The following is a 21,975-nucleotide window of genomic DNA, read 5'->3' on the forward strand; positions in this document are numbered from 1 at the left end:
TAGGCCACGCTGCTTCTCTACAACAGTATTTACTGTTTACTGTGAATATGTTACTTGTACAAGTAACAAAATGAATTTTTGATTGGGACAACTGGAAAAGAGTGAGACTTTGGGGACAGGTGTGACTAACTTCACAGCTACTCATATTCTAAGCACTCTATGATGATTCCCCCACCAAACAATTTACCAGATTAATAATCGCGAGACTGCAAAGCCGAATATTTCAGGTGCAGCGTGGCCTCGTGGAAAGAGCACAGGCCTGGGTGTCAGAGGACCTGGGTTCTACTCTCGGCTTCATCACCTGCCTGTTGTGAGACCTTGGTCAAGTCACTTACCTTCTCTATGCCTCAGTTTCCTCATTTGTAAAATAGGGATTCAAAACCTGTTCTCCTTCCTACTTGGACTGTGAGCCCCATGAGGGACAGGAACCATGTCTGACTTGATTAACTTGAACTTACCCCAATGCTAACGAGAGAGCCTGATACTTAATAAACATTTAATAATAATGATGTTGGCATTTGTTAAGCGCTTAGTATGTGCAGAGCACTGTTCTAAGCGCTGGGGTAGATACAGGGTAATCGGGTTGTCCCACGTGAGGCTCACAGTTTATCCCCATTTTACAGATGAGGGAACTGAGGCACAGAGAAGTTAAGTGACTTGCCCACAGTCACACGGCTGACAAGTGGCAGAGCCGGGAGTTGAACCCATGACCTCTGACTCCGAAACCCAGGCTCTTTCCACTGAGCCAAATGCTATTACTATTATTTTTGTGTCATCTCACTGAAGAAATATTTTATGACACACATTCATGAACCTTGGAGTGAATGGAGAAGATGCAACCTCTCAGCACTAACTCTATTAATCTGCCTCATGGCATTTTCCCTTCCAATTCTGAAGTGGAAAATGTTCTGAGACGATTTAAAAGTCAGCTATTCTAACACAAAAATTCATTTTGATATTGGTTAAGAATTTACTGTGTGCCAAGTACTCTACTAACAGCTGGGGTAGATACAAGATAATTGGAGAAGAAAAAGGCCCTGCACCACGAGGAGCTCACAGTATGTGTAGGAGGAGGGAGGACAGATTTTTCATTCACATTTTACATACTATGACACCAAAGCTTGGAAGTTAAATAACTTGCTCTAGGTCACACAGTAAGCTCCTTTATGAGCAGGGATTATGTCTACCACCTTTATGGTATTGTACTCTCTCAAGCACTTATTACAGTGTCCTACACCCAAGAATCGCTCAAGATAGATCACTGTTTGATTGGTTCTGGGATTAAAACCCAAGTGGTCCAACTCCCAGGCCTGTGCTCTTCCCCCTTTCCATGGTGCTTCTCCAAACAAACAAAAGGCTCTAATAAAGGCCTGCTTTATCTTCAGTGACACTTTCATAACAAAGCTAAAAACTGATTAACTTCCTACTGAACTTCCTTGGTGAATTGTCAACCTTCTTCTCTTCCTTTTGTCTTGAAAGATCCCCACCATGCTAAACGTTCGTTATAATCCAACATATAAAAACATTTTTAGCCACTTGAAAATCGACATACCTACTAAGTTCCTTGGAACTTGTATTACATCTTCAGCAAATTCAAGGTAACTTCTAGCTTTCTTCACTGCATCTTGATCCTACGGAATGAAAACGACCATTACAAGGGAGGAGAGAGAACTTTTCAGGCCCCAAGAAAGAAGCACTCGGATTCAGATACGATCCAACATTCAGTTCTCACCTCTCCATAAATATGAAACGTGCAGGTGTCTTCATCTAAATCAATAGCAGTGACTCCAGGGACTTTCCTTGCTTGCTGAATGTTGGCCCCATGAGTGCCAATGGCTAGACCCATCAGATCTTCACGTACAACAAACTGTTCGTGGAATCTTGAGGCAAGCTGCCGGGAACTCTGACAAGGGGTGAAACACAGGTTAATAAACAAATAAGGTAAAAAATCAGCCCATCTATATTTGGCTGATTTTACCACGAAACCTCACATGGACATAAAAACACAATGCCTAAAAATCAGTCTATCCCAAGGAGACATAAGAGGTTGCAGAAAAGAACTCCACTGAAAATGGACAAGGTAGCTATAGCATGACCTAGCAGAAAGACTTGGGTTCTAATCCTGGCTCTGCCACTTACTCGCTGTGTGATTCTGGGCAAGCCACTTGACTTCTCTCTGCCTCGGTTCCTCTTCTGTAAAATGAGGATTGACTATCTATTCTCTCTCTCCTCTAGACTGTGAGCTCAATGTAAGGCAGGGGCTGTGTCTGTCCTGACTAACTTTTACCTATCCCAGCACTTAGTACAGTGATTAGCCCATAGTCAGTGCTTAACAAATAAAATTAATTTTCAAACTAGCGGGGAAAAAACTAAACTTAAGGTTTACTAGCAAAGTAATTAGAGGAAGAATGAACACTTTAAGAAATGAAACACTGGAATGAGAACAGGAAAACTCATAAAAAGGTAGCAAGAAAAGTGCAAATTGGAAATTAGATAGGCCAGAAGGGAATATGAAGATGACTTTGAGTGGGGCTCCAAGGTTAATAATAAAATACTCTTCAAACATATCAAAAAAAGCAATATGGTTAAGGACTACTTGATTATGTGTTATAAAAAGAGCACTCAAAAGAAAAGAACTAAAAAGTTTCATTTTTTAAATTCAGCTTTTACCACAGAAAACGCGTGTCCGACACCCAAATTTTTTTTTTGGTTGAAGGTGTAGGTCAGAGGAAATATATCAAACTGAAATACACAATATACCTTAGATCAAGTGGCAAAAGTGCACATAAATAAAACACTAACCCAGACAGCAACTACCTGAGAGTTCTGAAAGAACTTACTGGGGAAGTTGTGGAATTTCAAGCAAGACTGGGTAATCATCATTACAAATCACCAATATACTGAAGGAGTGATAGAATAGCCAATGTAACATCTACAAGACAGGTTCAAAGGGTGACCTGAATATTACACACTAGCAAGTCACTTAACCTGGAAAAACTGAGGCTCTATAATCAATTTAGATCAGCAAACACTGAGTAACTATTAAGAGGAAGATAGCACAGTATAATAGGAAATCAATCAATCAATGGTATTTATTGAGTATAAAATCATGACTTATTAGTCAATATGCTGAAGTTCTTTGCAGTGCATAGAGGGGAACCAGTGTGCATAATGCTTGTGCAAGAGATTTTTAAAATATTAAACAAAATACTAGTAAAGGGATGTTTCATCCACTGAAGTCTTTGCAGTGGGAAAAATGCTGTAAGAATGTTGATTATGTCTTACAAATTTTGGGTTTTAATGGGGTTTTGCTCTATAAATAAGGAAGGTAAAAAATCTGAGTATAAACCATAAAAAGGAACAAACCCAAGCTAAAGCTTTTAAGTAGATATATCCCAAACTAAAAATTGTAAGATAATATCAAAAGTACCCTATACATTATACCAAGTATTAAGTTGCCTCAAAATCCTAACCAATTTTCCACAGAAAAAAATACATGGTGGGTCCATGATCACTATCTAAGGCTTCTACTTTTAAGGATTTCCCACCGTAGGAGGCAAGAAGTAAGTAGAAGCTTTTTAGGAGGAAGAACAGAGCCTCATCACAGCTATTCTTTAATGAAGTCTCATTCTTTTCCTCTGTTCACTATTCCTCCGGTTTGCAGTTTACAAGCGCTCTCCCTGCCTTCCATTCCTCTCCACCCCTAACACAATGAATAATAAACAGGACCCCTGCAATTAGACAGCTACAGAGTTCACAGAGTATGAAGCTGCTGATGAAAAGTTTTTCCAAAAAAAGAGAGAATCACCAAGGGCAAAAATAAGATACAGAGCAATGGGCATAATGTGAAAATGTTTAAAGACAAGTGATCCTAACGGATGATGGGGAAAATAAGTGAACACTTTGATTACAGCTGTCTGCATCTTGGGTGCAATGGGGGAGTTTGCTCCCCACATCTTTTTGACCTACCCAGGATACTTCCTGTGATGGGATATAAAAAAAAAAAAAATCAGTCATTTATTGAGCATTTACTGTGTACACAGCACTGTACTAAGAGCTTGGGAGAGTACTATATAAAAGATTTGGTATTCATTCATTCACATTTATTAAGAGCTTACTACGTGCAGAGCACTTTGCGAAGCATTTAGGAGAGTACAATATCACGATAAATCCCTGCCCTCAATGAGTTTACAGTCTAGACGTGCACGAGAAGCTAAAAAAGATGTCAGGTTTACTAAATGTTAATGTTTTACCTTTTTTATTCAATCCCTGGACTATTACTCATTGTCACTGGTCAAAGCACTTACATTAAAAAACAAAGATCTTTATAAGATCTTCATTCTATAAGTGAGAAAAAAGTTACCAAGCTCTAAATTCAAAAAAGAGAAAAATATCAAAGCCGCATCAATTTTGCATATTAAAACTGGTGCTGTATGTGAATGGCTACTCCCAAGCTAGGTGAATATCCATAAAAATTGGGAATGTTTGCATATTTAGACAATCATCTCCAAATGGCTTCTTTCCCAACTAATCTACTTTCAAGTGTCATTTTAAAATATATTAATATATATCTTACAGAAAGGCTCTACTTCTGCATACCTCTTCTTTCTCAGGATCTCCCATCTGCTTCTGAGCCCTTCCCAAACTATCGGATGCTCATTACTTCACTTCCAGTTTAGGTGAGTGAAGGACCAGGGAGGAGAAAAGTAGGTATACCCCATCAGATCATGACTTAATATTACATTTTAAAAGACAACTACTACATAAATAGGAAGCAATGCAACATGCCTAGGCAATTTATTCTTAACTGTCCACTAGGCAGCGTGGCCTAATGGAAAGAGTACAGGTCTGGGTCAGAGGACCTGGTTTCTAATCCAGGCACCATTTGCCTGATGTAGGAACTTGGGCTAGTTGCTCAATTTCCTTATGCCTCAGTTTTCTCATCTGTAAAATGCATAAGAAATAGCCGTTCTCCCTCATATTTAGCCTGTGAGCCCCACGTGGACAGGAACTGTTACACAACTGATTGTATCTACCCCGGTGCTTAGTACAGTCCTTGACACATAAGTGCTTAACAATACCACTATTGTTATTAATATTATAATTCCATTACCATTCAGTGCTTCGAGTTTTAAGTATGACTCAGAAGTCGAAAACTTTTATGTTAACTGTGGTGATAGCTGGCAAATACCTTTCAAGTCCATCCCAATGTGTCTATATAACCCAAAATAGCATGCCTCAGTGGAAAGAGTCTGGGCTTCGGAGTCATAGGTCATGGGTTCGACTCCCAGCTCTGCCACTTGTCAGCTGTGTGACTGTGGGTAAGTCACTTCACTTCTCTGGGCCTCAGTTCCCTCATCTGTAAAATGGGGATTAAGACTGTGAGCCTCACGTGGGACAACCTGAGACCCTGTATGTACCCCAGCGCTTAGAACAGTGCTCTGCACATAGTAAGCGCTTAACACATACCAACGCTATTATTATTATCTATGCCTAACCATTGATAAGAAGCATGGCCTAGTGGAAGGAGCACCAGTCTGGGAGTCAGAGGACCTGGTTCTAAACCCAGCTCCACCCCTTGCCTGCTGTGTGACCTTGGGCGAGTCACTTTCTCAGGGCTTCTTTTCCTCAACTGTGAAATGGAGATTCAATACCTGTTATTTCTATCCTACTGTTAGCTCCACCTGGGACAGGGACTGTGATCAACCTGGTTAACTTGTAATCTACCCCAGTATTTAGTATGATATTTGCTCTTAGTAAGCTTTTAAATACCATAATAATTATGATGATAGATCTGAAACGACAAGCAGGAAAAGGAACATACCTCCAGTTGCTTACTAGCTTCTTCATTCCTTAATATCAGAGACAACTTAGTGCGAAGACTTCGAAAGTGCATATCAATCAGCATGTTTGCTCGCTTCGTTGTTACTTCACTTATTGACTACATTGAAATAAGCAAAGATTGAGTGGTAAATACATTGTATAAAATGAATAGATTTCAACTGAGAAAAAGTTAAGAATACTTACCAAAATGATAAGCTGATAATTTTCAGAATCATACGTTACAGAAAAAGCTCCCACTGCTTTTTTGAAATCTTTATGTGCTGATTCTTTGGCACACCTAAAAATAAAAAGGTTTACCAAAAAAAAATCCTGATTTCTTTCCCAATGAAATGTACACTAAATATTTAAAATGCATGAACCAAGGCTGCAGTGACTTCAACATACTTATAATTTTAAACTGGGTTACCTCTCCCATTGTCTGAGCCTGAGACCCAAAGATGGACACCGTTCAGGAACCAAACCATTAAGCATGGCATACTCCCTTGCCTCCAAAGGTGCCAACTGTGGGCATGACAGAGCTGGCAGTGGAAGTTTTAGAGTCCCAAGGCATTACACTGGCAGAAACAACAATGAGACACGGGAGTGGGAAGGTGGCTGGAAAAGAGGCGGGTTAAGAAAGAGGGCTCTGGAGATGGTTTCACACCCTGTCCCACCAGCCAAGGACTGATTGATCTGTGGTGCTAGAAAGGACATGGAAACCGCTGAGACTCGCTCTCCTCCCAGTACACTCGCCTTTTGCATAAGTGAACTAAAGGTCCATCAGGCTTCTCAGTGGTTGGCTTAGCGTGAAGATGGAAAACGGGCAGAGAAGCTGAGGAGTCTCTTAAGTGCCTTAAGAAATACTGAGGGGGCAAACCAGGAGCAGTCCCAAACTTCAACAGTTGCTTACAGGTGCCTGACCTCTCCCAGTTCCTAGATCCAGTTAGCATCTGAGAAATCCTTAGTGCTTACGGACGCAGTGTGGTCTACAGGATAGATCTTATGCCTTATAGTTATGTGGACCTGGGTTCTAATCTCTGCTCTGACACTTGTCTGCTGTGTGCCCATGGCCAAGTCACTAAACTTCTTTCTGCCTCACTTACCTCATCTGTAAATTGGGGATTAATACCATGAGCTCCATGCAGTACACGGACTGTGTCCAACCCAGTTAGCTTGTATCTTCCCTAGTGCCTGGCGCAAAAGCTTAATAAATACCATTTAAAAAAAAACGTCCTGGCTGCGGTCAAGCCCATCTGGTTTGCATTGCTAATGCCCTTTTTCCAGCCTGGCAGGAAAAGGTATATGTGTGAAATCTTGTGTGGGTACATGGAAGTAGGAGAGGAGTATGTGTATAAACTGGATAATGTTCAGTTTTTTTAAAAAAAAAAAAATCAAATCCGCAAGAACTTAGTTTTTCCCTTCTATAAAATGCTCCTCTTCCCAACCTGTCAACCAATTATTGGTATTCACTGTGCACTTGCACTGTGTTGAAGACAGAGTTAATACATCATCCTTGCCCTCAAGGAGTTTAAAATCTAGCAGGGCAAAGAGAGTCGGGGCGAGACAAAAATAGTTTCAGGAAGAAAGGTTTCCTGACTGGCATTTTACTAGTTGGCTTACTTGTTTTATCTGCTGTATGGCTTTAGGCTTCTGTACATCTTAGGCATCACTGTGAACAAATAAAATTTGGGGTCCTACTTCAAGGTGGCACTGAACTGAGCCCAGAGGGTGTTTATGTGGGACCCAGCCCTCTCACCAATCAATGGCATTTATTCAGTACTTACTATATGCAGCACATTACACTGACAGCTTGAGAGAATCCAACAGTTACACATCATGAGAAGTGATCATTTGAAATGTCAGTAAAATCAATTTAACTTCATTATTTGTTGAGTCTTTAATAAACCAAACCTGCACTTTGAGTGCTTTAAAATGTTACCATAATTAGGCTGTGTCTGAATAAATTAAAAATAGGAGGGATATTGAATTTTAGGTAAGATTTTGAAGTCTGATGCCTTCACTTGTAGGCTGCCCCTTCTGAAGACAGTTGTGTGTGACTGGGGGGAGGCAGACAGCACTTTGATACAAAAAAAAAGATATATGAACTTCGACAAGTTTCACTTTTATTTCCCAAATGTACTAAAACAGCCAATACAGCCCCTGTTAATACCTGAGAAAGTTCAGGAAGCCAGCCAAGAATGTGGCGAGACATACAGACAGCCAAAACCAGCAGGATTCAGGAAGGGAGTTATCTGGAAACCAATGTCTTAATTCTCTCTGGAAGCTACTGTAAGAAGGGTGGATCACTCTCCTCAGGACCCAAGTCCCTGGAGAAAGTATCGGGGTTGTGATACTGACTGGAAAGGGCACCAAATAGAGACAGAGTGCAAATGCTTAACTAAACCCAAAACAAAGGAGAACCATCCAGGCAACCTGGACTACATAAAGACATATGTTGCAAATGACTGGATGCTTATGTTAATGTACACCGACCCCTCAAAACAAGTCCAGGATGCTGTCATGGGGCGGGGGGAGGGGGCCTCACTGTATATAAGGCCAGCAGCTCCTTGGACCATGGGTCGGTACTGGATGGCAAATTACCCTTACTAGATCCTATAGCCTTGGAAAGTAGTAATTAGATTCAACATTAAGCATTAACACCTGACCACTGGCTTTAAATCATTCAAACGGCTATCTCCCATTTATCGTCTCCCTTCTTCCGCTACCCCACGGCTGCAATAGGGAAATAGCATGCCCTGGTGGATACGGCATGGGTTTGGGAGTCAGAAGGACCTGGGTTCTAATCCCAACTCTGCCACTTGTCTGCTGTGTGCCCTTGGGCGTGTTAATTTATCCGTGCCTCAGTTATCCTCATCTGTAAAATGGGGATTAAGATGGTGAGCTCCAGGTGGAACAGGGACTATGTCCAACCTGGTTAGCTGGTGTTTATCCCAAAGAGTTAGTGCAGAGCCTGTCACATACTAAGCACTTAAATACTATTTATAAAACAAAAATCATTCTTCTCAAGCCAACCTACTCAGTATACCTCCTTCTCCTCTGATCCATCGCTGACAATTTGCTCATGCCCACCCACCTTTCTAAACTCCCTCCATCTTCGGAGCTTTTCTGAACTAACATTCCCTCCAGGAGACCTCCTCTGATTAATCTATGATTACCCCACCCTATATTCCCCTCAACTGTCACTTCTGCATTTCCATGGCACTTAAGCACCTGACTACTAGTACACTTCCAGAGTACTTAGGTTGGTATCTATAGATCTTATTTCCTCCTTTTATTTATTTTAGGGTCTACCTTACCCACTAGATAGTAAGATCCTTGAGGGCAGGGATCATGTCTACTGATTCTACTGTTCTTTCCCAAGTATGAAGTACAGTACTCTGCACGTAAGCATTCAAGTATTTTTGACTGATTGGTAATAACAGCATTTATTCAGTGACCACTGGGTGTTTAAGAAATACAGAATGAAAAAAAGTGACCAACTGCCTGTCCAAGAGGCGCTCACGCTTTAATGGGGAAGATGGACATAGTATTCCCCATCGCCCTGACTCTCTCCCTCTGTTCTATCCCCCTCCCCGCCCCACAGCACTTCTATGTATGTACATATTTATTATTCTATTCCTTTTATTAATGATGGGTATATATCTACACTTCTATTCATTTATATCGATGCCACTGACGCCTGTCTACTTGTTTTGCTTCGTTTCGTTGTCTGTCTCTCCCCTTCTAGACTGTGAGGCCGCTGGTGGGTAGGGCTGTCTCTATTTGTTGCCGAATTGTACTCTCCAAGCACTTAGTACAGTGCTCTGCACACAGTAATTGCTCAATAAATACGATTGAATGAATGAAACAGAGTCATCAAAATAAATTGCATGCACAGGTAAATAAACTTATACATTGCTACATAAGAAAAAATTGCCAATTGACCCAGCTCCCCCAGATGCCTACTGGCAAACAATTAATTTCATGCTGATTTATTTTCCCCACCTCCCTTACTTCGTAGATTTTAATTACATACATTTTAGTCTCCCTCCACCCTCAGATTGAAGAGTTCTAATCTTTTTAGTCCGTTTTCTAAATTTCAACCACCCTTTTAATTACTTGAGTAACTCTTCTCTGTACCTTCCTCAGATCTTATTTCTTTCCAAAGATGTAACCAGAACTACATTGAGTATTCCACATACCATTGTTTCAGAGCATAGTTTTATCATCTTTCTGGGTTTCTTTTTTCCATAACCTCAAAAAGCTGAAGATTTCCATAATTTTAAAACTTTGCACTGGCTTCAAAATACTCCTTTCTGACTTAGGCTGTAAATTCAGAGAATAAGCCTGCTTTCTAAAGGAAGGTTTTCTTTAGAAACTGTACTTGGACTGAATCTGAACAGGACAAAACAAACATTAAGCACCAAACTAATGTTAAAAGGGATTGCGGTGTGCAGGCATGACCCTACTTTTAGAGTCACATAGCACAGGGCCTGCCTCTAAACTGTAAGCTTGTTGTGGGCAGGGAACGTGACTACCAATTCTGTTTTATTGTACTCTCTCAAGTGCTTAGTACAGTACTCTAAGTTTACATCAAGTCTGCCTAGCAGACAGTATTTCAGGTTTTTCTGCTCTCCTACCTAACCCTGCCATCAGGCTGCTGTTTAGGGCAATTCCGGACCCCAGGCGGGATAGTGGCTAGATAGAGTGTGGAGGATCTCACTCTCAGCATGCCAGAACAATAGATGTCAAACAGGAGGCCAATTCTAGACAGCCCCAGTGGCCTACTGTTGTAGCCCAGCACTGCCTGCACTGAATAGAGATAAAGGATTTTGAATGCTAGGACACTTGTGGTCAGCACCATCCTAAACATGGGAAAAAAGGACCACGACTAGCAAGTCGCAAACGCCAGGTTGCCTGCGCTCACTGAGACGGGGACAACAGAAGGAGCATGTTCTTCTGACTGTGAGGCTTCACTGACCCTCAGACCTGAAACACTGGTTTCTTACTGGTTGGCAAATATATAACCCTTGCTCTTCCCCGTAAATGAAAACCGCCTGCTGAATTTGAATATTAGGGATTAATGCTGGGCCACGAGACTGTAATCCGTGACAAAAACCCACCTCTCTATGCACCCTCTCTTTCTCTAAAATCAAATCCCACTACAGTGAATTAAAACAAAAAGTTCTAACAGCAATTCTCCCATCATTAACTGGCCAAAGTCCATCACTAAAAATGCTAAAATATGCAGCTTCTGGGACATTTTTTCAGCCAGTCATTAGTATTAGCTCTTTCAAGTCCATCTATACCCAGATACATACACTAAAAATGGATTTTTCTAGCACATAACCAACGACCAAGTTCGACTAACCAGTACCGTAACTAACCTTGGCTGTCCTGGAGAATGCCTCCATCAGCAGGAGTTTACAATAAACCCAGTATGCTTTAATCCTCCTCCAGTGGCAGGGAATGGAGATGGATAAAGCTAAACTGAATGCAGTTCTCTGGAGCCTTTAAAATAACTTCCCTTTGGAGTCTTAGGAGAACTGAGGGGCAGCTGCTGCATAACCAACACTACGGAGTTTTCCTTTCCGGATTAGGAAATATTCTCCCCTTGAAATTCCAGTAGCCCACCAAATACTTGAACATAAGCATCACCAGGACTCAGTTAACTGGCAGTGGGAAGAACTTTATTTCTAATCACATGGCTTTCACTAACAGTTTCTACGATGAAAGCAGTGTCAATACAACTCTAAAGTGCTCTCGGAGAAGAGGGTTGGGAGTGGAGCGGGGAGAGTATAATCCATTATTGTTAGACTACTCAAAGGTTGGAAGACTCAGCCTAGGAGCAACACCTGTTATCAAACCCCATCCACTGAAGCAGAACTCAAAAAAAAAAATTCGGTAGTTGGAAATGTTTCTGAGATGGGACTAGAAGAGGGAGAAGAGGCAGAGGCACTGAGATGCTGCTCTCCACGGTGTTATCTCTGACAGTTGTTATTCCTGAATTGGTCTTCCATCTTAGAAGTAGGCTCTTTGTGGGCAGGTGATGCCTTCGATTTAGGTACTTTTTAATATCCCCAAGCATCTACTATAATCCTAGACTCATTGGTACATAACCACAGTTGGAAACAGAATATTTTATATATATAGGAAAGCAAAATAAGATGGTATATATGTATCTACTTAAGAAGTATGACTCATACATCCTTTCTGGTCACTTTGCCTATAGCCTCCTGCAGAGACTGTCTTGCAACAACACTCACCTCGCTTCTCATAAATCTCCAAAAGCTATCTGTCTCTATCAGCTTCAAGCAGAAACTTCTTGCTATCGGTTCCAAGGCTTTCCACCTCTTCCCTCCATCTAATACTTCCCTAACTAGCACTCTTTGCTCCTCCCACAGTCATCTTCTAACTGTACCTTGCTCTCGACTCTTCGCTTTATCTTGTTTTTTCAGCCTTGAACATCCCCCCCCTCCCCCATCCCCAACAGTTCCACCCGATCCCACCTCTCTCCCAGTTATCTGTTCAACTGTTTCTTCCCGATGGGTTTATGCTGCTTTCTGATTTATCCTTGTTCGTCCTCCCGCTTTCGGTATCTGAAAGTAATTTTTATCCTGTCTTCTCCACTGAAGTGTACACTTCAAGAGGAGCAAGTGTGTCTCTTGCTACCGCTGTACTCTTCCACGTACTTAGTGCAGCGCCTAGCCACAGCACCTAGAACTCAACAGTACTTCAACCAAATGTTTATCTCAAAACATCCCTCAAGGACTGCATTTGAGTACTGATGTCTTTAACAGAGCTTTGTACTTACATCTGCCGTAAGTCTTCTGGAACTTCCAGTTTGATCTTATGGAAAGTGTCTTTTGTTGCAGGTTTGTTGGGATTCACAGATCTTAAGCGCTCAATTGTGACAATTTCATTATAAGTGGCATCACAAGCTGCATACTCTATTACATAAAACTGATAGAAAAAAAATGAAAATCACCAGTAGTCACAATTTTGAAATTAAGAGAATCATGGTATGCCTATTCCAAATAAAATATGGTTTTGGAAGATAATGAGAAAAAAAATATTTGGCCCGAAAGCAAAAGAGTTGATAGACATTACTATCTAAAACACTACCCAAATGGGTGTGCCTCTGATCCACTAAAATATACTATCCAAATGTATATGTAAAAAGAAATGCAAGAAATATTTTTAAAGTATAAGCATATTCCTACCTCACCCTTTATCATTCTCACTTTAGCCAGCCACCAGCAGCATGGTTCTTTTTCATTTGCTCTGGAATAAACCTAACCAGAAAAATTATTTTATGAATAGATGTAAACATTTCAAGGACAAATTAGTTCATAATCAATGGAAAAAAAACATACTTAATAGACATCAAATTCTAATGCATCTCTAAGTCAATATGTTACTATTGAAAAAAATCTACAGTAACTATCTTCCTCCTTAATGCATCTCTAAGTCAATATGTTGTTATTAAAAAACAATCTATAGCAACTATCTTCCTTCTTTTCCATCTGGAATAAAAAAAAACAACACTTTACTACAGTGCACCTACTTCAGCACCCCCCAAAAAATAAACAATAAAACAAACACTCACCCTAAAGGTCATTCAATACATTGGTTTGGCTTTCATTAACCTAAACTTCACTATTATGAGCTGTAGTTAATGCAGGGTTTCTAATATACATCTCAGGATCAGGTCGTACCTTCACCCTGTGCCTAAACTGTTCCCTACTTACAAATGAAACACTCTTCTGGAAACTCATTAACATTCAAAAGTAAACCAGGAAGTTGTGGGGGCCCAAGAGTTCCTTAAAAATGGGGGCTGGGGCATTGAGATGCATATCTGATTAGAGTTAACAAATGGACAATCATCAATTAAAATAGAGAGGGAATCAAACTCCTTTTCATACAGCTTGGCAATATCCTTTACTCTTTTCAAACTGCCAAATCTACTGAGCCAACTATTTTAAGTACATCTTCAGTGATTAATAAAAATTAGTTGTTTAGAGGACAAGTACCTCCTGCTTAAGCATAATCAGGGGTTTTGGGACATGGTTTTCTTAGGATTTTCTTTGGAGGACAACATCAAGGTGATTTCCCTCCTATTCCTAAAATCGGTGACACACACACACACAGAGGAATGCATCTCTTTGCTGTTACACTGTACTCTCCCAAGCGCTTAATACAGTGCTTTGCACACAGTAAGCACTCAATAGTTAGAGAAAGAGTGTGGCTTAGTGGAAAGAGCGCGGGCTCGGGAGTCAGAGGTTGTGGGTTCTAACCCCGGCTCCGCCATATCGTTTGTGTAACTTTGGGCAAGTCACAACTTCTCTGTGCCTCAGCTACCTCATCTGTAAAATGGGGATTAAGACTGTGAGCCCCACGTGGGACAACCTAATTATCCTGGTATCTACCCCAGTGCTTAGAACAGTGCTGTGCACATAGTAAGCGCTTAATATCATTCATTCATTCAATAGTCAGAATCAATAAATACGAATGAATGAATGAACATCTCACCAAACCAATGGAGTTTGTGTGGTTTTTTGGTTGCTTTTTTCTAATAAAAATCAGTTCAGTCTCACTTTTTTCTACACAGAACAAACTCCAAAATAATGGTAGTTTGGATAAGATGATGGAATTGCTATGGGAGTCTCCCAAACCTGGAGTTCTCAGTGCCTTAGATCCCAAATGCCCTTGTAGCAATCTTCCCTTTTTAGAGGTGACAAGGGTCCTGGGAGAGCACAAGAGGTTACTTACTGACTCAGTCGTTGCACATTTTGTTACCAACCCAGAAATAAATTCATACGCCACGTAAGAATGCTGAAGATCTGCATCTCTTCTCTGGGTTCCCCTGCTAAATCACTCAAGTGACATGGCAAGGGAGTGTTGGCTGCATTGAATCAAGTTTGAATCATCAGAGTTCCTAAAAGTACCTAAATGCCAGTATACTTTCAGTTGACCACTATCACCTGATTGTTTGGACTCCCTGCACTAGGGAAACATGCTGCTTATCCAGGTGCTCTCCTACACTCTATCCTCCCTTGGTTCTGCTCCAGTTGCTCAAAAAGGGGACCGAAGTAGAAGAACACTAAGGGTGCCTGGATGGCAGCACATCTATTTAGGCCCTTTCTATTCTGCGCTCCGGAGATATAGAGAGGGAGGAAGAATCCTGTATTTGTCAGAGACTGGATACATTTTTTAACTGAATTTCTTACGTAAAATTCATATTTTTAAATATCTGGGACCAGACATCATCTCCCCATATCTGATGGTAAAAAATGTATATCTAGAGCAAATGATGTCTATTAAAAATGTCACAAAGGGAAAAATGTGTGGTGACCAAAGCTTTGCAGTTATAAAATAAGGGAAATAAATGAAAAGTGGATTTAGAATGCCCCCAGTCAAAAGAGTCTGATAACTACTTGATCAGCCCATACAATTGTGGGGCACAGGAGTACAGTGATATTAAATGGAGAAAATTATGCAAAGCAGAAATTTTTGTATTAATTTCACAGGCTCAAAAGTGAACAACGAATGATGATGATTATAAAAACTGTCAAATTTCTGTGTATGCTGCAGGGTGGGGGGTGGAGGTATTAGAAAATCACTTGGAACTAGGGAGGGATTTACAAAGTCACTTTTCTTGACCAGCAGGGCTTGGTAACCCCACAACATCTGGTTGTGGTACAGAAGCGGCATGACTTAGTGGATAGAACACGGGCCTGGGAGTCAAAAGGACCTTGGTTCTAATCCTGGTTCCGCCACAACTCTGTTGTGAGACCTTGGGCAAGTCACTTCTCTGTGCCTCAGGTACCTCATCTCTAAAATGGGGATTGAGAGACTGTGAGCCGTACGCAGGTCAGGGACTGTGTCCAACCCGATTTGCTAGTATCTACCCTAGAGCGTCGTACAGTGCCTTGAACATAGTAAGCACTTAACAAATACCATAATTATTATGAAGAGCAGCATGGCGTAGTGGAAAGAAAATGGGACTGGGAGTCAGAAGGTCATGGCGTCTATTGCAAGCTCCACCACTTGTCTGCTACGTGACTTTGGGCAAGTTATTACACTTCTCTGGGCCTCAGTACCCTCATCTGTAAAATGGGGATTGAGATTGAGACCCACCTGGGACAGGACTGTGTCCAACCCAATTTGCTGGTATCTACTCCAGTGCTTAGTACAGTGACTGGCATGCTTTCCTCGAGACCTTAAGCCCGTTGTGGGCAGGACTGACTCTCTTTATTGCTGAATTACACTTTCCAAGTGCTTAGTACAGAGCTCTACACACAGTAAGCACTCAAATACGACTGAATGAACCTAACTGTGTGTAAGTCTATGAGAAAATAACCCAAAGTACAGCCATTCATGAACACTGCCTGACTACATAGAGAGGTACATCTATAATTTTTGGGGGGGGAAAAAAATAAAACCAAAAAACACCTAATAGCTATACTCTTTCAAGTAATTTAAATGTTCTTTTCTTATACTTTTCCCTTAAGTCAAATACATTACAAACAAGAGCACACCTCAAATATCTCCCATTCTCGCCTTGTTTAATAGATGCTAAAAAAAATCAATTAATCAATGGTATTAGTATACTTACCTCAACTTCGTCACTTTCATTTATATCTTTATTATAACCTGCCGGAGGTGGGAATCTCACATCATGGAATGGAATTTGTCTCTCAGGCTGCCAGCTGAAAAAAAACAAACAAAAAAAAACAAAAGCAAAAAAAAAAAAAAATCAACCCATTCAGTGGGCTTTCCTTTTTTAATCCAAAAAAGGACAGGTCAAAAATGCAGCACTATTTAGCAAATAAGCAATTTCTTGTTAATCAGGATCTTCAGTATTTCTAGCATAAACAGAAACAGGTTTTTACAATTAATTTTTTTATGCTATGAGGCATAATGGCAGTAAGAAACACTTCATTAAAATCTTCATGCAGCACAGGAGCCTTTTAGTTCCATTAAAAGTAATTTCTCCTAACCACAATAAATCAACATATCACATAAATTTTTAATACTTTAGCCACAAATTCAATGCCTGGGAGTTCTAAACTAAGGCCAAACAAATTTGGAATAAAAAGTTGTTAAATAGCAGTAAAATAAGGTTAGTAGTAGCAGGGAAAACCTTTTGACCTGCAGTGGAATTAAATTACATTCCAACAGCAACAGGTGCTAAATGCCCTATTAACCAAGCAAAATGGGGCATTCAGTACATTGGCAACTTACAATTCACTTTTCCCCCTTAAATTTTTAGGTCCCACGAGGTCAAGCCTTGATATGGATGCCTAGCTGCTGCTCAGTGCGACGTCCCCAGCGTACACTGTGCTGGTGAGGTCACATCAACCACAGAAATCCGATGGAGTCACCCTACAGGGGGTGGTTAGGTAAGTGGCGTGGTTTTTTTTGTTAGTTTTTTGGGTTTTTTTACAATATTGTAGGGTTTTGCTAAGTTTATTTATTATTCTTTTTATCTTAAATGATATAAAGTGTTAAAAAAAATTAACTTGGCAAGAACAATATAGGTCTTAAGTGAAGGAGCTGTCGCTTCTGGACTCCGAGCTGGAGCTTCGACAGCAAATTCCAATAGCCACATTACAGTGTCATTTTCTTTTCGGTTTCCTCAGTAAGGGGCCCACTGATATAGCCTAGTGTTGCTTAAGCAAAGCTTGGGCTTCTGAAAAGAGAAGGAATAGTACAACCACAGAGGATAGAACTCGGCACAGGCCCAAATCAAGCCTGCGCCAAGCAGGTATCAGAATCGAGGTACGGCACAGATGAAACCCCATTAAGAATAAAACTTGCCTGCAAATATTTAGAGCAAACAGTCCCATTTGATGGTTTCCAGGCACTGGAGCTGTACGCATGCAGTGTGACATAACTGTATCCCCGGTAGCTCAGGCAGAAAGTAGCAGGTATATACAGATTTCATTTGGATTTATAATAATAATAATGGTATTTGTTAAGATTTATGAGTGGGAGATAATCAGACCAAAGGAAGTCAGAGGAATCTGCACGCAACTCCTGCTGCTTGGTCAGCAGTGAACCCACAAGGAGCAGGAAATGAGACTGGAGCCCACCTAGATTCAAACTTTGGTTAGGCTCTCTACCAACCCATGAGTTCTTGGCAGGCATTTAATAAGAAAGATGTTGTTTCAGCACCAAGTTCCACATTTTGAAGGTGGAAATCTACCACGGAGGTTAGCACTGAAATTGCAACCATGTCATATTTTGCTGGTTCCCAAGAATGGAGATATAATTCTTTTAACAAATCTTTCAAGAGGGCAGAAAATTAAATCCCCTGAAAGGATGAAACACATGCCAGGAAGGAGATTTTGCAGAAGGAGAAAGCGTAACAGATGGATAAAATACAGTCCTCCTGATTAGAATTCAGTAAATCTTTAAAATTATTCTTATTAGCTTAAAAATCATTTTCATTTTGCTTTTCTATATAAAAATTAAAGCCTAAGAGATACCAAAAAAATCCTGCGCAAAACCCAGCATGAGACCCCAGATAATTCGTTAAGTAAGGAAAAGAGAATAAAAATGAAATTAAGCTATTAAATTGATGACTGTAACAAAATTTAATAATCAGTCAGTGGTATTTATTGAGGGCTTATTGTTTGCAGAGAATTTCACTAGGCATCTGGAAAAGTACAATACAATAGAGTTGAGAGGTAGATGAGTTCCCTGCCCATAAGGAGCTTATTGGGAGAGATGGAGCTTAAAGTATATTAGAGATAGGGGAAGTAGTAGAGTATGTTACTTATATAAGGTGACTTAATAGTTTTTGGGGTTCAAAAGCAAAAACTAGTGGTTTGAAAACCCATAGTGAAAAACTGTAAGTGAAAGACAATTAAAAAAAAAAAGGTGACTACAAATTGTTTTACAGAACACTATAGAAAAATGGTTCCCAAGTAGGTTTATCTTGGTTTATCTGAAACTCCGCTCTTGGGTCTGTTATTATTAGAATTAACATTACTATTGAATTTAATAAGACCTTTGTGTCAAGCACTGTTCTAAACAGATGCCACTTAATCATTAACAGTTGAGGTAAGTGAGGCACAGAAGTTAAGTTACTTGTCCAAGGTCTCATAGCAGACAAATGGTGAAACTGGGATTAGAGCCCAGGTCCTCTGACTCCCAGGCCCGTGTTCTTTCCACTAGGGGCAAGATCCTCCTATCGCTTTACCTGTTCCTTGGACTCTCACTTGCTCTCTCTCTTTCTCATCCGACAGACATTTATTCTCCCCCTCCTTCAAAGCCTTATTCAGGGCACATCTCCTATAAGAGGCCTTCCCCCTAAGCCCTTCTTTCCTCTTCTCCCTATCCCTTCTGTGCCTTGCTCCGACTTGCTCCCTTTATTCACCACCCTCCCTACCCCACTGCACTTTTGTACACTTCTGTAATTTATTGTTTATATTAATTAGCATTAATGCATAATTATTATATTAATTAACAATATAATTATATTATTGCCCTCTAAAATGTAAGCTCACGGTGGACAGGGAATAGATCTGTTTATTGTTATACTGTGCTCTCCCAAAAGCTTAGTACAGTGCTCTGCACACAGTAGGCACTCAATAAATACAACTGACTGACTGATTGAAGTGGTGGAGGCAGGATTAGAACCTATGTCCTTCTTACTCCCAGGCCTGTGCTGTATCCATGAGGCCACGCTAATTCTCTCAGTTCTGGAATCCTTTCTATTCTCAATCAACATTTACTCTCTTGTGCTCATTTGCTCTCACAGCTTCAATGAACAGCTAGCTCTCTGCAGAAGACCCCCAAATCTACCTCACTAGCCCCCACCTTTCTCCTCTGCACTACTGCATCTCTGCTTGCTGCCAGGATATCTTTACACAGATGAGAAGCAGTGTGGTCTAGTGGAAAGAGCACAGACCTGGGAGGCAGAGGCCCTGGGTTCTAATCTCAGCTCCGACACTTGTATGCTGTGTGTGACCTTGGGGCAAGTCCCAACTTCCCGGTGCCTTGGTTCTCTCATCCGCAAAACCGGGATTTAATCCCTGTTCTTCTTCCTACTGTGAGTCCTATATAGGAGCTGATTATCCTGTATCTATCCTACTGCTTTGTATACAGTGAGTACACAGAACGTAACACATACCACAATTATTATGTCCCATTAGCAGCTCCAACTCAGTATGACCAAAAGTGAACTTGTCTTATTTCCTGCTAAACCCTCTCCTCCACCTCAACTTTCCAGAACTGTACACAATATCACCATCCTCCCCATCTTCTAAAGGCTGCAACCTTGGCACTGTCCTCAACTCCTCCCTCTTTTCATTCCTTCATTTGGAATTACTGTATGCAAAGCACTGTACGAAGCACTTGGGAGACTATATTAACCATGAACAGTAACAAAGGAGAAAGGAGAAACAAATAAATGATAAAGGTAGGCCTCCCATCCAAAAATATACACCGGATTTTACAAGTGATGAAAAGTTAGTACATAAAGTGGAAGTCTGAAAGACAAAATTAGTCATAAAATGATCTAAGATCTAACCCTATTACACTGAAATCTTCAGAACTTGTAATCTCTCCCAGCACTTAGTACAATGCTCTGTACAGTATACGCTTAATACTGATCATTCATTCATTCGTATTTAATGAGCGCCTACTGTGTGCAGAGCACTATACTAAGAGCTTGGAAAGTATAATTCAGCAATAGAGAGAGACAATCCCTGCCTACACTGGGTTTACAATCTAGAAGGGGGGAAACAGACATCAAAACAAGTAAACAGGCATAAATATAAATAAACAGAATTATAGATATGTACATATACACAAGGGCTGCGGGACGGGGGGGTAAAGGGAGCTAGCTGGAATGATGGGGAGGGGATGGAGCTGAGGAAAAGGGGAGCTTAGTTTGGGAAGGCCTCTTGGAGGAGATGAGCCTTCAGTAAGACCTCAAAGCGGGGCAAGTGTGATTGGCGGATTTGAGGAGTGAGGGCATTCCAGGCCAGAGGGAGGATGTGGGCCAGTTGGAGAGGTGAGAATGAGACACAGTGAGAAGGTTGACACCCGAGCAGAGTGTGTGAGCTGGGATGTAGAAGGAGAGAAGGGAGGTGAGGTAGGAGGGGATAAAATGATGGAAAGCTTTGAAGCCTACAGAGAGGAGCTTTTGTCTGATACAGAGGTTGATAGACAACCACTGGAGGTTTTTAAGGAGGGGGGTGACCTGCCCAGAACGTTTCTGAAGAAAGATAATCCGGGCAGCGGAATGAAATATGGACAGAAATGGGAAGAGACAGGAGGTTGGAAGGTGGGAAAGGGTGCCGTGCCGATGCAGTAATCCAGTGGGGATAGGATGAGTGATTGCACTAAAATGGTAGCGGTTTGGATGGAGAGGAGAATAAGGATCCTGTGGATGTTGTGAAGGTGAGACCAGCAGGCTTTGGTGACGGACTGGATGTGTGGTGAATGAGAGAGCGGAGTCACCAAGGTTGTGGTTTTGTGAGACGGGAAGGATGGCAGTGCCGTCCACAGTGACGATAAAATCAGTGAGAGGACACGTTTTGGGAGGGAAGATAAGGAGCTCTGTGTGGGACATGTCGAGTTTTAGGTGGCGGGAGGATATCCAAGTGGACATCCCTGGAGGGAAGGAGAGAGGGAGAGGAGAGAGAACAGAGGAGATATAGATTTGTGTATCATCCACCTGAAGCCGTAGGAGCGAATGAGTTCACAAATGGAGTGAGCGTAGATGGAACAATATTCACAAATGGAGTGAGCGTAGATGGAACAATAATTCTATGAGTTACTACTAATACTCAGAGAACTGTATTAGAATATTACTACAACTACTGAAGAAGGAAAGTAGAAAAATGACAGAAGTGGTTTACTTCTAATGACAAAGAAGGTTTCACAACGGTTTCTTTTCCAAATGAAAGGCTGCTGTACCTCAGGGACCTTAATGTGTTTCTGAAAAGCAAATGAATGTCCAAAGAGACAACCTTACTCTTAAACAGGATAAAATGTAATCTAAACTTTAAAAAATTCATAATTCCAACTTCGAGGTTGGAATGGCAATAGGATGAACTACTCTTATAAATCCATTTGATTTCAGAAAAATAAGGAGACCTTTAGGGATCATCAGCATAAACCTGCTTTCTCCTA

At 40.9% G+C, this 21,975-nt stretch overlaps 1 protein-coding gene across 10 annotated transcripts in view; it reads right to left on the minus strand.

Moving 5' to 3' along the window:
• The window catches only part of FMR1 (FMRP translational regulator 1), a 55,832-nt gene that overhangs the window by 15,415 nt on the left and 18,442 nt on the right, over positions 1–21,975 (minus strand). For all 10 annotated transcript variants that reach the window (XM_029067168.2, XM_029067167.2, XM_039912364.1 and 7 more), the window contains exons 3-9: positions 16,442–16,535; positions 13,047–13,118; positions 12,638–12,786; positions 6,028–6,121; positions 5,825–5,941; positions 1,733–1,903; positions 1,553–1,631 (exon numbers count right to left, since the gene is read on the minus strand). In XM_029067168.2, coding sequence (XP_028923001.1) covers positions 1,553–1,631; positions 1,733–1,903; positions 5,825–5,941; positions 6,028–6,121; positions 12,638–12,786; positions 13,047–13,118; positions 16,442–16,535 — 776 coding nt within the window. The remainder of the gene's footprint in view (positions 1–1,552; positions 1,632–1,732; positions 1,904–5,824; positions 5,942–6,027; positions 6,122–12,637; positions 12,787–13,046; positions 13,119–16,441; positions 16,536–21,975) is intronic.

This window comes from Ornithorhynchus anatinus, chromosome 6 (assembly GCF_004115215.2).
Source record: "Ornithorhynchus anatinus isolate Pmale09 chromosome 6, mOrnAna1.pri.v4, whole genome shotgun sequence".
NCBI classification, from domain to species: domain Eukaryota; kingdom Metazoa; phylum Chordata; class Mammalia; order Monotremata; family Ornithorhynchidae; genus Ornithorhynchus; species Ornithorhynchus anatinus.